Raw genomic sequence first — 15,902 nt, forward strand, 5'->3', positions numbered from 1 at the left:
ATTTCACAATTAAAAATGCGCTCTAAAACGAGAAAAATTTCGGTTCACAAAGATTCGTAGAAGATATATGGGAAATGTCAATGTGATTTCATGTTTCGATTAAAACGTTAAAATTTCAATAACATCCCGTTTATAGTTAGTTCCAAAGTTTCATCGACCAACTAATATATGGCTACGATATTTCTGATTTTTATTAATGTCATGTTTCTGTCGTAAGATTCCGTCTTGTACTTCCTTGAAAAGGACTTGAAATCTGAGTTGGAAACTTTGTTTCTTCGCAAAGTTAAATCATACGAGCGACTTTTGAGATATCTAGTTTCTATCTTATTTCTCAACTTCTTGGCGAGTATTTTGCAATTTCCGACGTAAAGTACACGTTTGTGATTCTTTCTATTATACGTTTCAAGGTCCACAAATGTGCATCTTGTATTAGATTTTAGAAAATTTTATTTTCTAAACATCGATATACGTATAGTATTTTATCAAAGATTTATCAAATTTGTCAAATTATTAGTCAAAAATTAATCAGAATGAACAAAAATATTTTTTCATATACTGTTTTATCCAAGAAGTAATAAAATCTCATCAGAAATTATTCTATTTCGTGATGCAAATGGGAATTATTTGAACAATTGTTGCTAAAAATGCATGTATATAAGAAATACTAAATATAAAGTTCAGAATGTAAGGATTCGCAATTGAGTAAGAATCACATCGTTGTAACTCATGATTCTTCTTGAATACGGAGGAGCACAGGTGTTCGTTTGGTTTTCGACGCATCAAGCATGTCGAGAACCGGCCGAGAATCGAAAGATTCGGACAAATTACTCGCGAGATCAGACTTAATCTATGTTGGTATCTCCAGGGAATGCCGGAAGAGAATCAAGGTCGCATCTGTGAGATCCGGAGCAACGCCAAGCTCGTCCTGGGTCTTTTCGCGCTAAGATTGATGACGTTGCGCGTTCTCTTTTTCTCTTTTTTGGTCCGTTTTTCTCTCTCTCTCTTTTTCTCTCTCACGGCAGGGTGACGTAGATATAGAGAGACTCGGCGGCGGTGAAGGAAAGATGTGATTTCTCGGTGCAAATGAGACATCTCCGTCCGTGAGAGCAGCCGGAGAGCTCGCACTTGATCCTCGGAGCGAGTGGAACGTCGTGACAAATGTTCCGCGACATTGGTTCAGGAAGTCTCATGATGTATCTCAATCCATCCGTTTTGCGTGGCATAAATAAGTGCCTTAAACCACTTTAAAGTTGATGGGACTTTTTTAGTTTATTCTTTTCGAATCTTCAAAGTAATGATCTTTTTGATATGGAATCTGGATGTCGTGCCCAGAAAATTTGATATAATTTAGACGAAATCGAGAGAGAGAAAGAGTTGAATTATTGATCGTGTAATACAGTTATTCTATCATTTTCTCTCCTAGCTCTTTTCGCTATCTATTTTCACTTCTGTAGAAACCTAGTTCGTAAAAGGATTTCTATTGTTAATCGTGTTATTTAAAAACTCGATGACATTCTTTTATATATATATATATATATTTTTATTCCGAGATTTTGACATAAATAAGCTTGGGTATTTAATGATGATAAATAAATGCAATTTTTGAAGAATAAAAAAAATTGAAATAATACAGGTATTGACATCTCGCGCGTCGTAGAAACACAAATGTGGTGAAAAAATACTCACGCGATTCATTCGAAGAGTCGTTCCGGCTAAAAACGCGTCCTCCTCGCGAGGAAAGGAGAGTGAATCCCTCGGTGGGTCTCCCGGCGTCGTCCATCATTCGTCGGAACGGCGAAACGCTTGGTAGGTTCGGGTTTTCAGCGGTGGAGAGATCTGCATAGCGCGAGCCGGCATCTCGGGACGAGAGCGAGCTAAGTGCGGGATTATGCAAAGCAGCGGCCATACAGTATAAAAATACGGAGCGACTCCGCGCCATCTTTTCCGGACCATTCTAATAACTCCCTCCTTCACCTTCCTCTACCAACCTTTCTCCAACCACCCTATCTACAACCGACTTCTCGGCCGTCGTCGAAGGGAAGAATCAACCGACCGACCGACCGACCGAACGACCTTCGGATAGCAGGTTAAAACATTTCGGCAAATAGAATCGTAAAACTGTCAACTGGAGGTTGTCACGTGCCTTCTTCGCGAACTCTGACCCACATTACGATAAGGATATTGTATCCTGGCGTTAAATACTAACGAGGAAAAAAGGAATCTTTCGTAATTTCCAATAAATAATCTTCTTAAAATATTTATTCACTCTTATTTATTATGGCAATCGCTTGAATTTTGATTGCATAAAAAATGATTAGCTTAAAATATAGCAAATTTCAATTATTGTTACGATTAATAATTGAAAAATAAAAAAGATATGAACGAATCACATATGAACGAATATGAAAAAAGTAATAAAATTATTAATAAAATATAATTATTGTAATTGTGTAATATCACTTTTATTAAATTATTAATTTTGAATAGGAAACTGCTGGTATATTAGAAATATTGAAATTTATTGTGAAATTATAGATAATGCGCGTCATTTCGTCGATATACACGTTCGCTCATCTTTTTCTCTCTTTTCACTACCATCATCAATACGAATTAAACTGGCGTTAACAGAACGCACTTAAGAGCACATGGCGCTCTGGTCCACCGAGTCATCCTTATGATAAACGAGCCGCTTAGTATCTACCCGTTAATTTCTTCGTTCCATTATATGCTCTTGGTTTTAGCAGCGATAAACGTAGTATTCTGACAACAGATGTAAGCGGAATATTTTATACATTCCGCATCTCAACGATATCTTACAGAAATTAATTGAATTCAAAACAAGTTTTTCCAACCACGTAAAGTGATTTATAAAATTGCAAAATTCGGAAGGTAGACGAACCAGTTAAATTCCTCATGCGAGAGAATTATTCCGAGAACAGACGCGACTATTCAGCAAGGAAAACGCTCGAAGAAAGATATCGCGCCGCGTTCTCCATCCGCGTAAAGTCAGGATCGCGTGCACCCCTTTCGGCGCGACTTCGTCGCTTAAATTCGGGAACTTCTCGTCTAGGCGGCTCACGTTTACGGCGCGCGGTCGAGGCGCGAGATAGCGGCGTCCGATAGCGCCCGGCTGGAAGTCGCATTAATTTTCCTCGGTCGACTCCCTCGCGCGACTCTGCTCACCCATCCTCTCCCCCCCCGTCTCCTCCCGGCCGGGCTGCTTCGCGAAACGGGCACGCAAGGGACGTTTCTCCCGCGACGGCGGCATTTAGGTAAGGTATTCACGTAACACATAAGCAACCGCCACGCGCAACCCACCGTGTGCACAGAGATAAGAGCCGAAGGTGGCATCTTAGGCGCTCTGCTTCGAATAGAATGGAATTAAATTCCCCGGAGCAACCGCAGAGAGCAAGAGAGAGAGAAGACGCGCGCGCGACTCGATATCGCTGGAACGATATCAACAAGAGCGGGACAAACTTCTCTCGTAGAACAGATAGACGGATAGATAGGGGAAGATGCGTGGAGGAGGGGGGGAAGAATGGCGTTGAGAATTTTGATGCGGTAGGTAAGACGTTGCCAAAGGACGTCGTTGCGCGAATGCAATTTATTTATAGGATAAAATTAATCAACTTAATTGTTCGAGATGACGTACAATTAAAGATTTAATAAATTTTTAAAATATAAAGGGCTATTTTTTTTTGCTATATGAATTATCGATAACGTCAATTTGTTCTAATGGAGATTTCGTTTCGCAAGAATTTTGACACGGCAAAATTACGAGATTGTTTAAATAGCACAGTCGATTCATTTGGTATGCATAGTCCCAGCTATAAGTTAAGGAATCGCCTAAATGTCCGTAAAATCTGAATCTCCCGCACTCATCTCGGCAATCTCTCTCCTCTCACGATGAGTATGTACACCACGCCCAGTTATTTCAACAATCCTCTGAACTTATCGCACATTCAATTTGTCAGGCCACCCTGTTTCAAGAATTCCTGAAGAAGCACTAACCTTTTCTCATCTCTCACCGTATTTTTTTATTCTTCGTATATTTCGCTTCGTAAAAATCTGCAAAAGGATCAAATAAATTACAATTTTAAATTAGAGACGAGAGAGAGAGAGAGACATATATTATTCACATAAAATCTGTTTAACGTTACCTTAAATGTTCGAGTTTCAGAATTTTATGTTTTTAGATATTTAAATATTTACAGAGTTTTGCGATATTTCGAATTCTAATGACTCAGAAAAATTTTAATTTATAAAAAAAAGATCTTTGTCTTTCTTAATTAATATATTCTTTCTTATCTTTCTTATTAATATATTTTTTATAGTAAATTCTTGTATTAGAAAATCGAGAGTCATAATTTAACACGATATTTTTAATAATATTCAATTATTGATAGAATGGTTATCGAGTATTGATATAAATTTCTGCTTCTGCACGTTTCTTGCTTTTGAACAACACGGATGGTAAATTTTAATGGAAAACCGAACGTGCGGCCAAAGCGGCCGGAAGGGAATCGCGATGATTCTGTGAAATATGGCGCAGAAGCGAGCAGGTTTTCGGCGGGGCTGCGTTAATGGGTGATTGATAAACGACCTTTTCTCATCAACTGCATCGACTGCATATTTATCACCGTGCGGCCCCGACAGAAACGCGCGCTGCACTTGCAGCCGCGTCAGCGATGCGAGAAGTGGATGACATTACTCCCTTTGCGAAGCGCAAAGCATCGCATAAAACACCACGAAAAAACAAGTTCAAATAACGCACGAAGTAAACTTCCATTATACTTTTAAAAAACGGGGGATTCATGTAGAAAAAATTATATTCTCTCCACTCAATTAAAATATTTCCAGAATTTTTACAATAATTTTTTAAAAAATAAATACATATATGTGAATGCACGTAGAAATTTGTATAAAAATTAATCGATATAAATTAATTAGCAATTGAAAGATTTTAAATATATTTTTTTCTTATTTTTTTGAAAATAAAAAATAAAATTTATTCTCTTAAAAATAAAAAATAAAATAAAATTTCTAATAAATAATTATCAATGCCTTTTTTATTTTAAATTAATTCTAATAATTCTAAATTTTCTTATAATTCTTGCACGTCAATTCGCGAGATACGCGATCACGTGGAAACATTCGCTCTCGACATATTAACTTCTCTCATACGGGAGTCAATCGAGCCGAAGTATACGCATTATGTAAGGTGTCCGGTTCGTGGATCTACGTAACGGATGCTGTCTGTGTTAAAGCGCTACCCTATGCGACACCCAACGTCGGCGTTAAACGGCCCTTGGACGGACCCACGTTCAGTGTTAACAGCTCACGCGTGTCTGCCACGTGTCGAGCGCCGTCGGCTCGTTCGCTCGTGCGTTTAACTTGGTCGAATTAGGCGGCACAAAATTTGCCCTCTTTCTGGCCGATTTGCAGGATAACATGGGCAGACGGTGGCAAAGTGCGATTCTCACGCGCGCAACGTATTTTTCTACTTGAGAGATTTAGATTGTAAACTAAGTGAGACGAATTTTCAGTTTGCGCGTTACAGTTTCGTGAGAATAGGGATAGGATAAAATAGTAGAAAAAGGAAATATGACGAAATGACAATATTCATATCATTATTTAAATTAATCATTTTCCAATAATTTTTACAATTTTGATAGTATTAATATTATTATTATTATTAATAATTGTATAATTAATTAATATAATATATAATTATTATATAATATATTATATAATATATTAATATACATTATATTATTAATATATTAATATTATTATTATTATTAATAATATTAATAAAGTAATTAATATTAATTAAAGTTTTCACTCTTTTTCTAAGTAAAGTCAATTTACAATCATCGAAATTCAGAGTACATTTCTTACACATCTTTTCTATGACATTCGTTTATTATATCGTTCTGTAAGAAAGAAAAGGAGGATGAAAAAGTAAAATGTCTTTTCTCAAAAACGCTGTTTTACGCAAAGCGAGCCAGAAGGGTGTAAAATGGAATTAGAGATCGGTATATCGTCATTTCTTCGACTTCACGGGGAACGGCGCCGTATATGATCGGCAATAAATATAGTTCATAATCCAGGAATGGTTGTGCCAAGATACAGAGACGTTTCATAGCCGCCCCGTCGTGCGACGCGTGTCACATGTAACGTCGTCGTAATGATTCCCCCGCGACTTTACGACTCCGAATTAGGATTAGACCGTCGACTGTATCGTGCGTCGCGCTATCTGCTGCGCATGAGGCAGATAGATCGTTTAATTTATTCCGCGCGTGAATCGCCGAAGAATCATCGCCAAGGGAGCATCTCGCCGTTCGACTTTATCGTGCATTACCGAGATTACTCGCGTGCAGTCTTTTAATTTTCAATACAGGGCAACTTCTTAATTTATTTTTGTGTATCGAGACGTAACTGTCACTTTTCTTATTCCGATCTTCGATATCGGTGAGTAAAAAAAAAGAAAGAATCTCCCAGCGTTCCTGAGGTATTCTATATAAGAAATACAAGAAACGATGACGTTCTTCTGTAAATGCTAGTTCGCAAGTCTCGGCGCCGGATACGGGATAGCGCCAATCGAAAAGTCATTACAACTTTTTGCCGACTCAATCAAGAAGTTAATGTCCTTTAACCTCGCGGCGTTTCCCCATAGGATTTGCCGGGATCTCGGGAATCGCGTAAGAAATCGACGGCTCTCACATGCCCGGTAAAATAGATCACCGGCGTATGATTGATCACCTATTGGCTCCGTGGCGGGTTTTTGTCCGCTTTATCCGCTTGTATCGGGAGTTATTTTTCCGACATGAAACTACGATGCCACCCGTCTTGACTTATTTCGAGGTTTACTTGCGGAATCTCGTGAAAACGATTAAATGAAATGATATTGCAATAGTTTGTGTTTTGATAATTGTGCAACTCCAAATAATAATGTAAGCACCTATGGTCACAAAAATAAATTCGAGAAAAATTTCGAACAAAATCGAAAACGCGTTACTAATTATATAGTAATTAATTATAAAGTTAATTGTAAAAAAATAATTGATATAAACAGAAATAATATAATATGTAAATATGTACAAAGTTATTTGTCAATCAATTTACGATAAATGATAAGGTTTCTCGCGAAACAATTTCCAAAATTTTTCTCTAATGGATTCGCCCTATCGTCATCGTAGCTTCATCGACAGACCCGGGTCGTCTGCCGAACGTCCAATATAGTCCATGAGGCGGCCATAAAAAAGGAGCGGAGATCGGGACGCGGGCGTTAAAAATATTCAAGATCGTTTGTCAGGCTGAATTACAGCCCCCGGTCGTACCAATTCCCCCCCTTCCTCCTGCCATCCCCTTCGCCACCCTGGCGAAGCGGAATTCTGCGGAACGCGTTGCGCAACGCGGAGAGAGTAAGGCAGAATCGGACGAAGGGAGAGGGGGTGGCAAGAGCCGACGACGACGACGACGACGACGACAACGACGACGACGACGACAACAATCCCGGGCACATGTGTCGAACCTGAAATATGTAGGCGTGGTCTGGATGCTGTTAGCAGACGCATCCCGACGAGCGAATATGTTCACCCCTTTGCTACGCTCCACCCCCGTATAACGTTGCGAACATCCCCATTGGCCGGTGCCACCCTCGTTGCGCCTCCACCTGCCACGATCGCGCTACCCTCTGCGACGGCTACCCCTAAATACGGGGGATGCGCGAACGACACCCTCATTTTAACGCGAGCAGCCGATACGGCTCCGAGTGTTCCGAGTGTTCGCTTTAGTGCACCCCGGACTGTACACCGGATCGGTGGGTCCATTAAAGGGTTGATTTCGCCTCTTGTTGCTTATCGCGTGCTCGCGAAGATCTGTTTCGGCGAGACAGCCTTGTGAGAAAAAGTGCGGTCTAATGTCTTAGAGAAGATCGAAGAAACCACCTTAAGGGATGGAAAACGTGATCCAGCTAGTGTAGCCGTATGTGTTTGCAAGAACATTTGCCACCGTAATCCGGTAAATAATTTTTATTCTACTGTACTTATATATAATAGTATGTACTATAATAGAATACGAATAACTGAAATTTTTAAAAATTACTAATTTTTCACATGACTTTTAAATAATTTTTGCATGTTTATAGATATGTTGCATAGATATTTTCGATTAAATTATTGAATTATTGGTTTTTAAATATTTAAGGTGGTACTACTTTGAAATGTCATTATGCGATAGTCGATTAATTATTGAACTAATGTCTTTATATTGAAATGATTGAGTTAATATTCTTACATGTTCAAATGGCATTAATTTTTTATAGAAATTAATTAAAGACTAACTGAAATAAGTAATATCATATCGCGTAGTAAAAGAAATAAAATAATGTTGTATAATAAAACATGATTTTACGTTTTTAAAATCTCTCTTCATCTCTTTTCAACATATTTTACATGAATACTATTTTTGTTTTACAATTACAACAAATTTCTAAAACTTTTTCTGTGATAATAATTTTATATAAATAGCAAGTCGCATATAAATCGTATATTAATTTTTAACATGAATAATATTAATATTTTTTAAAAATAAAGTTTGTGATTGCGATGTGTTTTATAAATAAACTATGAATTATTAAATAAAAAAATTAAATATGGTAAATTGTTCATTCAGATTGATATATATTTTCTGAAAAACTCATATTTTCAATCGAGTTACTTCGATATTTTATTTTCAATCAAATATATTTTTTTATTTATTTATAATATATTAATTAAATTAATTTTTGGACAGCTATAAGAATATCTTTTAAATTTTATCGCACAAAATATTTCTATTATTTTACATTTCGTTTAAATAAAGAAATATGTTTTACCTTTTCTCAACTATTCTGATGATACCAATCTTGCTTTACTCCGATTTATGCTACTCGAATGTAGGACAGCTGGGCCAAGTGTATCGAATCTTTGGCGATCAATCACTTTGCGTCGATGCGACGTTTACACTCATTGTCCACCCTCCGTCATTGTTTCGCAGGTCGATCATCCGGAGCGAGCAGGATGACAATGGAAGATCGCACGGGTGGCATCGACCGCGCCGCCCCCGCGACCTCGACGCCGGCCACGACGACATTGACGTCGGTGTGTCCCGCGTCCATCAGCGATGTCACACCCGACGCCTCGTATCCCCTTCAACGTGCTAGCAAGCGCTCCTTCGACGTCGCTTTCCTGGTAGCGCCTGACGAGAACCTGGCACGTCGTCAAAACGAAAAGTTGCGATTGATATCCAATCGAAAGGAGCGTCCGCGAGATGACATCTCTGTTGATAACGTTCTGGATGCTGACAGGCTGCCGCAGAATCTCACCATCAAACACTACGACAACGATTCCGGTGGTTCGGAGAGAAGAAGACTGTTGCAATGCACGGAGAACTCACTGAGTCCACCTTACGTTTCGCCGAGAACCTTGACGCCGACCTTGCCAGGACTTTCTCCGGACACCGACGGAAGGAGGTACGCGTCGACCGGTCGGCTTCAGAAGACTCCGAGTCCGCCTACCTTCGTCGCTCATCAATCTATGCTGACTACCTGTCCAGAATCGACAGATCCTTCGGTCTTATCCTGCGCGAAGGTCTACGAGACTGGTATCCCCTGCGTGACCGATCGCCATGGCGAATCACGCAGTGCCTTTACGAAGGTCAACCTGATAGGACAACGAAATGGCTTCAACGATGACAGCCAGGCGTCACCCAGGTCCTCGATATCGCCGGACGACCGCGCGAGCTACCAGAGCAGCGTCAGTCCGCCGGTGGTGTCGTTGGCCGGCGCGGCAAGTTACAAGTACGCACCGTTTCCCACCAAGATGGCGTATCCATTCCTGGCAGTGGGAGCGGAGACCGGTCAGCCGGGATTGTTGGAGAACCTGAAGATCCCGCAGATTGCTCAGCCGCCCAAGGTGCCCAGTCCGAAGGTGCCTGCTTTCCGACCGGATCTTCCGCCAGTCTATCCTAATCTTTCCTACAATCCCATCTCCGTTTTCCCGCCAATGGCAGATGCTCTGGCCAGGCCGCGTTTTCTGGCCACGGCCGCTGGAGTGGCCGGCCTTTTGCCGCCGTCGTTCGCCGCTCTGACCTTGCCGGCGCAGAACGTCTGCGCCAAATGCAATCTATCGTTCCGGATGACCTCCGACTTGGTTTACCACATGCGCTCTCATCACAAGAGCGAGAGCGCGAGCGAGGCGGCGAGGAGAAGAAGAGAAGAGAAGCTTAGATGTCCTGTCTGCGACGAGAGCTTTCGCGAAAGGCACCATCTCACTAGACACATGACTGCTCATCAGGATAAGGAGAGCGACGGTATCGTCGAGCAGGTCGAGGTTAAGAGGAGAGCCACTTCCGTTCACAGTAAGTGACGACGAAAATTGCCGACCGAGGATGAGATTCTAGCGGCTGGCTATTCCTTTGAGAATTGAATCGATGAATAATGGGAAGCAGTAAGCTGTGACATTCTTAGGTAATAAAAACAACAAAGTCATTGTTACATCTTATCAATTGAGAAAAAGATTGAAGGATCGCTTTTTGCGAAAGGAAAATACACTTTGAACTACGTATCGGAAGTATGTAAATTTAATCTCTCACCTTATCATCTTCTTGATAATTGCGATTAAATAAATTTTTGCACATTTCTTCCATCATGAATATATGTGCGCTGTGCAGATTTTATTGAGTTATTTTTTATCTATATATATATTTTTAATATGCTTATTAAAAAGTTAATTCTAAAAAAGTCGCGTCGACAAATCATTTAAATGATAAGTGATTAAAAAGAGTTGTTCCCTTAAATTTCTGCAATATTCAAATGTGATACATAATATGAAATATGATAAAATGTCATTTTTTTATTTAATTTTAAATAGACTTTGTTTCAACAAATTTATATTCTTGGAGAATATATTATTTACAGATTCTTAATATATAATTTTTTTATTCTTAATATGGAAAATTAACAGTATGACAAAAATTCTTGTTAAATAAAAATCAATTTAGAAGGGAACAAAGAATTTGTAGATAAAAGACGGCTCAATGAATCTGCGACATCATGTATAGATGTACTATTATGGCACTTACATTGTATACGCATCTAAGATACAAAAATTTAATGTCTATATAGAAATTAATATTTGCGAATACGTCGATTGATGTACTCTAGTTTAACTCACGCACTGCGATCAAGACATTCCCTGTCTAGTCAATATTAATTAGGTAGGAACAATTTGTATATAAATTTCACTCTTTGAAATAAGTAAAATAAGAATTATTCATATATTATATTTTGAGAGAAAAAGAGTGAAATGTAAATAAATTAACAATATGTATTTTGGTTCTTGACAAAATATTATTAGTTAATTATAATTATTCTTGTTGCGCTAGACAAATAATAATTAAATTAATCAGTTTGAAACGTAAAAATTCTTAATTTTCAGAAAATGAAGTGTTTATTAACATATTTATTGTGCGCGCAGGCACAATTGATATATAAATAAAATATCACTTTTTAAATATCACGTTCAATTCGAATACTATATTTACATATAAAAAACATAGCATAATTTTATACTTCTTAAAAATTAAAAGTTTTTGAATTTTTCGAGAAAAGAAGGTAGGAATATCAAAGAGAATAGAATAATTTAAAAGTTTAAAACATATAATCTTGACTTTTTTCAGAAAAATATAAAATTCCAAATATTTACGACGTACGTATGGTCTACATAATTCGTATTTGTAACACTAGCATATATTTCAAAGTGCATATATATTTCAAATCTGCAAATATTTAAATCTCGTTTAGGTTTCTTACGATTGTTTTTATACTTGTAAGATAAAAATGCAGCGATAAAATGTCTGATATTTTTATCTCTGCTTTTATAGATCTAACAATTAAAATTATTCACACAAGAATATTCGATTGTTTTCAAAAAGATATAATTCTCGATCTAAAAACAACGTTATGGAACTCAAAAACGGTTATGGAGATGAAACCAACTGTAGCAATAAAGTATCCTAAAATCACGCATATTTGGGGAAAAGCAGCGTGCTAAAATTGTCAGAGGTAAAATACAATCGCGGTCGTATTTCGATACACTCGCAAATTACATACGGTCCATTCGAACGACTCCATTTCCACGGTGTAGAAGGTAAAATATTCGCCGTGTATTTACAACGGCAGGCAGGTGAAACGGCGGGCGGTGGATTACGTATGCGATGATGATAGCAGGGGGGAAGGGGAGGAGAGGGAAAGGGGGAGGAAAGAGAAGGTGGCCAGGGGGTGCGGAAGGGGATTGCGTGTCGCGGGGGGGTTGGTGCAAGCGTGTAAAGCGCATTTCGGCCGTACGTGTACGGAGGTGAGGGCGGCGTGGCAATAAATAGATCGTAAGCCGTAACCCGCGTCACACACAAACCGTCGGAGCGCGCATAATGGTAGGAAACAATGAATGCCGTAATCGGAAACAGTGCCGGTTTGTTATCTGCCATTTACACTCCATTTAACTTCAAACGGCGAATCGGCCGGCGCGCATTCGCGTTTTAAATACAGCCCGGCCTCCAACCATCGTCGAGAGCCGCCCTCACCGTCATCCCTCCCCTCCTGCGCTCTTGTTTCACCCCCGCCGACGGTGTGCGGCTTAACATAGGGTTAAGCTGTCGCCGAGTGGCTTAATATTGTCCGAAAATTACGTGAATTATCGCATCGCGTTTTCTGACCTAGCCAAAGGAAATTTATTCATACGGAAGTAATCCGCAAGTATTTCCAAAAAGTTGGTAAAATTAATTAAATAATATTATTATCTCCGATCTAAAATTAATCGTCTAATTATAATTCACATTGCGATTTAATATAATAGGATTTTAAATAGAGTTATTTATAAGAATTAAGAAAAGAGATGTAATCATTAAGATAGTTATGCAGTATTCTGTACAGCAATAATCACAGTAGTATGTAAATATTCATAGTGAGACTTTTAATACCAAAAAGAATGCATTTATAAATGAGAAAAATATAAATGAATGTCGATGTATCAATATTGATATTAAAGAAGAGAGGAAATCGTATGGGTATTTAATGAAGAATTCGATATTATCTTCAATAATTGTCTCGTACTGATAGTAATATTGAGATATTAAGATATCGCGATATATGCAAAGTTGTTCTAAGATTAATTGTAATATATAATTCTGTATAATGAACATTATCGATCTCTTTTTATAGATATCGAAATTTTGTTTTCTTTTATAAGAATTGTTTTAACAAGATATCACGTTGCACTTCGTTGTAAATATCACATTGTACATAAGCACTGTATGTAATTCAGATCGTTGTTAATTAATAAAAGAATATCCGTGACACACATTATAAATCATATATCGTACTTTTTATATCCTCTTATAACTTTTTGTATCCTTTATAACCTCATGTATATAACATTCGGTTTAATTCGTAAATTTATCAATTATATTTAGAAGACATTAGTGTTTTTAGATTAATATAAATAAGAAATATTTTTAATATTATTATATATATATGTAATATTATTATTTTTATTGTCAATATTTTTTCAAAAAATTGTTTTGTACAAAAAAATGCAAATAAATAAAATTTCTTTTATCTTTTTTGTAAAAGATTTGTTAATTGATTTTGGGTACGATAGCGTTGGTTTGCAATGACTTTTTAGATACAAAATCGATCTAGCTTTATAGACATCGTCCGTTCTCGTCTTGTCTCCTCGGTGCTAAATCACCGAAAGCCGATTATAAGGCAATAGATTAATTTCTGGCTACTCAGAGACTTCCTCCTGACATTCGACTCGATTGTTATTTCATTCGATGTTCAAGTAAAATAACGCACGACTATCTCTTTCAAATTTATTTATAAGAAATAAAAGGAAAACCTTTTTTATAGAAATAATTTTTATTGATATTTTTATGCGAATTATATTAATTTTTTAATATATATCTAGGAAAAAATACATTGTCTTAAAACGAATTAATAAAAAAAATAATATTGATTTATGTATTTTATTCGAATTAATATTTTGTTGTCAAATTTATAAACAATATATGTGTAAAATATTTATTATACAAAATATATATATATAAAGTATGTCTTTTTATACAATAGTTAGTTTTATATATATATCTTAATAATATTTAAATTTTTGAATAATAAAATATCGTGACATATAGTTGATATATAGCTGATTGATTTTATATTGAAATTTTATATTGAAATAAATTTATTTATTAGTTAAATTGTACATACATGCATATATATTATTTTCTCGTAGAAATAAAAGAACACTTCAAAGATTCTTTCAGAAAGACAACTGTCTCTATCTTCTGAGAGAAAGTTACCGCGAAATCCCCTAAACGGGTAACGTTAAGCTCGTCGAAACCGCGGCCAATACGACAAACAATCTCTTACCGCCCTCGTTTCGGCTTAAGTTCGCCCCTTCACCACCCCCGAAGTAAGTGTACTTACCCTCTGCCCGAGGTCCATAAAGATAAATAACGTGGAGCACCCGGACCTCGATGGTAGTTGTATCCCTTACAAAGCGACGAAAGGGTCTCTGAGGGCTCTCATCATCTCTTCGCTCTTTTCATCATTTCTCTTATTCTCTTTCTCGCACTGTATACTATGACAAAATTCTCTGCTCCGCTTTTATCCTTTTTCTTTATATATTTTTTGTTTTTTTCTCAACACTCTGATTTTTGAGACAAAAGTTTTATTATATCTTTCATATATATTTTGTGTTATTATAAATACAATTATTAAATTTAAACTGATATTAAATGATTATTTTATGAATCGCTTATTTTACATTTATTAAAATAAGAAAAGAAAATTGTTGAGAATTTGTAAATAAATAAGTTAGTAAAATAAATCAATTAATAATAAATTTAAAATTGAAAAACGAATGAGATATAAAATAATGAAACAGGGATGCCTTGTATGAATCAAGGATCCACGTTTTTATTTAAATCGAACATTTTATCTAACTGTCTTTCTCTCTCGGGATCGGTCCGCTGCCCTTCCTATTCTTGTTAGTAATACTTCCCGTGGAGAATCGCGCGCATGCTTGTTCTGTCAGTGAAATAATGACAATGTCATAGCCCGGGACCGATTCGCCACGGCACCCTTGCCACGTGGGCGACGATTGGATGCGGATATGCTAATATGGCGTCCGTTCCGAGACATTAAGTTCTCGGTTTACCGATTCTCGCCAGACGAGCCGCGTCTTGACGTCCACATCACTTTCCACTATTGTGCCTTCGATCATGCGTTTTCTTTGGGGATTCTATAGAGCCCTTATAAGGGAAACACATGAGTCATTGCTCTCGCGTTCGCAGAGTTGAAACCTTTTCCAGCTTCGGAAAAACTTAGAAAATTGTTTTTCTGTCAGATTTTCAAAATTAATTTCACATAAAAGAATGAAATTCACTTTAAATCAATTATACTAGTAAATGGAGTACTTCGTGTAACTTTTAATTGATATGCGAATAAAAATTAATCGAATCTCGCATCGCTATATGAGTTAAGTACATACTTGTCTGTGCTTATTCTCGGCCACCCCGATTCCCGCTTCGTCACGGTCTTTCGGTACGATTATGTAACTTGACTGCGAACACGCAGCTTACATCGGTCTCACGATACAGTGTTTCGTTGTCAACCAGGCGTCGCTAAACGATTTCGTCCGCGTAAGTCAGCGCTTTTCTAGGGCATATGTTGCAATTCGCTCATAAAGTTTCACACGGATGTTTGGCACGCTAATAATGTTTATAAAATATTTATATTACACCTCTCTGATCTGAAGCATTTTCATCTTAATTTTTTTCAACTTTAAAAAATA

The 15,902-nt window shown here is 37.3% G+C and overlaps 1 protein-coding gene across 1 annotated transcript; it reads left to right on the plus strand.

Moving 5' to 3' along the window:
• Positions 1 to 7,887: 7,887 nt before the first annotated feature.
• LOC105253921 lies at positions 7,888 to 10,619 on the plus strand. The gene is made up of 2 exons (XM_011262281.3): positions 7,888 to 8,025; positions 9,043 to 10,619. The coding sequence occupies exon 2, from the start codon at positions 9,066 to 9,068 to the stop codon at positions 10,410 to 10,412; it is 1,347 nt and encodes a 448-aa protein (XP_011260583.1). The 5' UTR covers positions 7,888 to 8,025; positions 9,043 to 9,065; the 3' UTR covers positions 10,413 to 10,619.
• Positions 10,620 to 15,902: the final 5,283 nt, after the last annotated feature.

The sequence above is a fragment of the Camponotus floridanus genome, unplaced genomic scaffold (assembly GCF_003227725.1).
Source record: "Camponotus floridanus strain SB8 unplaced genomic scaffold, Cflo_v7.5 scaffold21, whole genome shotgun sequence".
In the NCBI taxonomy this organism is placed as follows: domain Eukaryota; kingdom Metazoa; phylum Arthropoda; class Insecta; order Hymenoptera; family Formicidae; genus Camponotus; species Camponotus floridanus.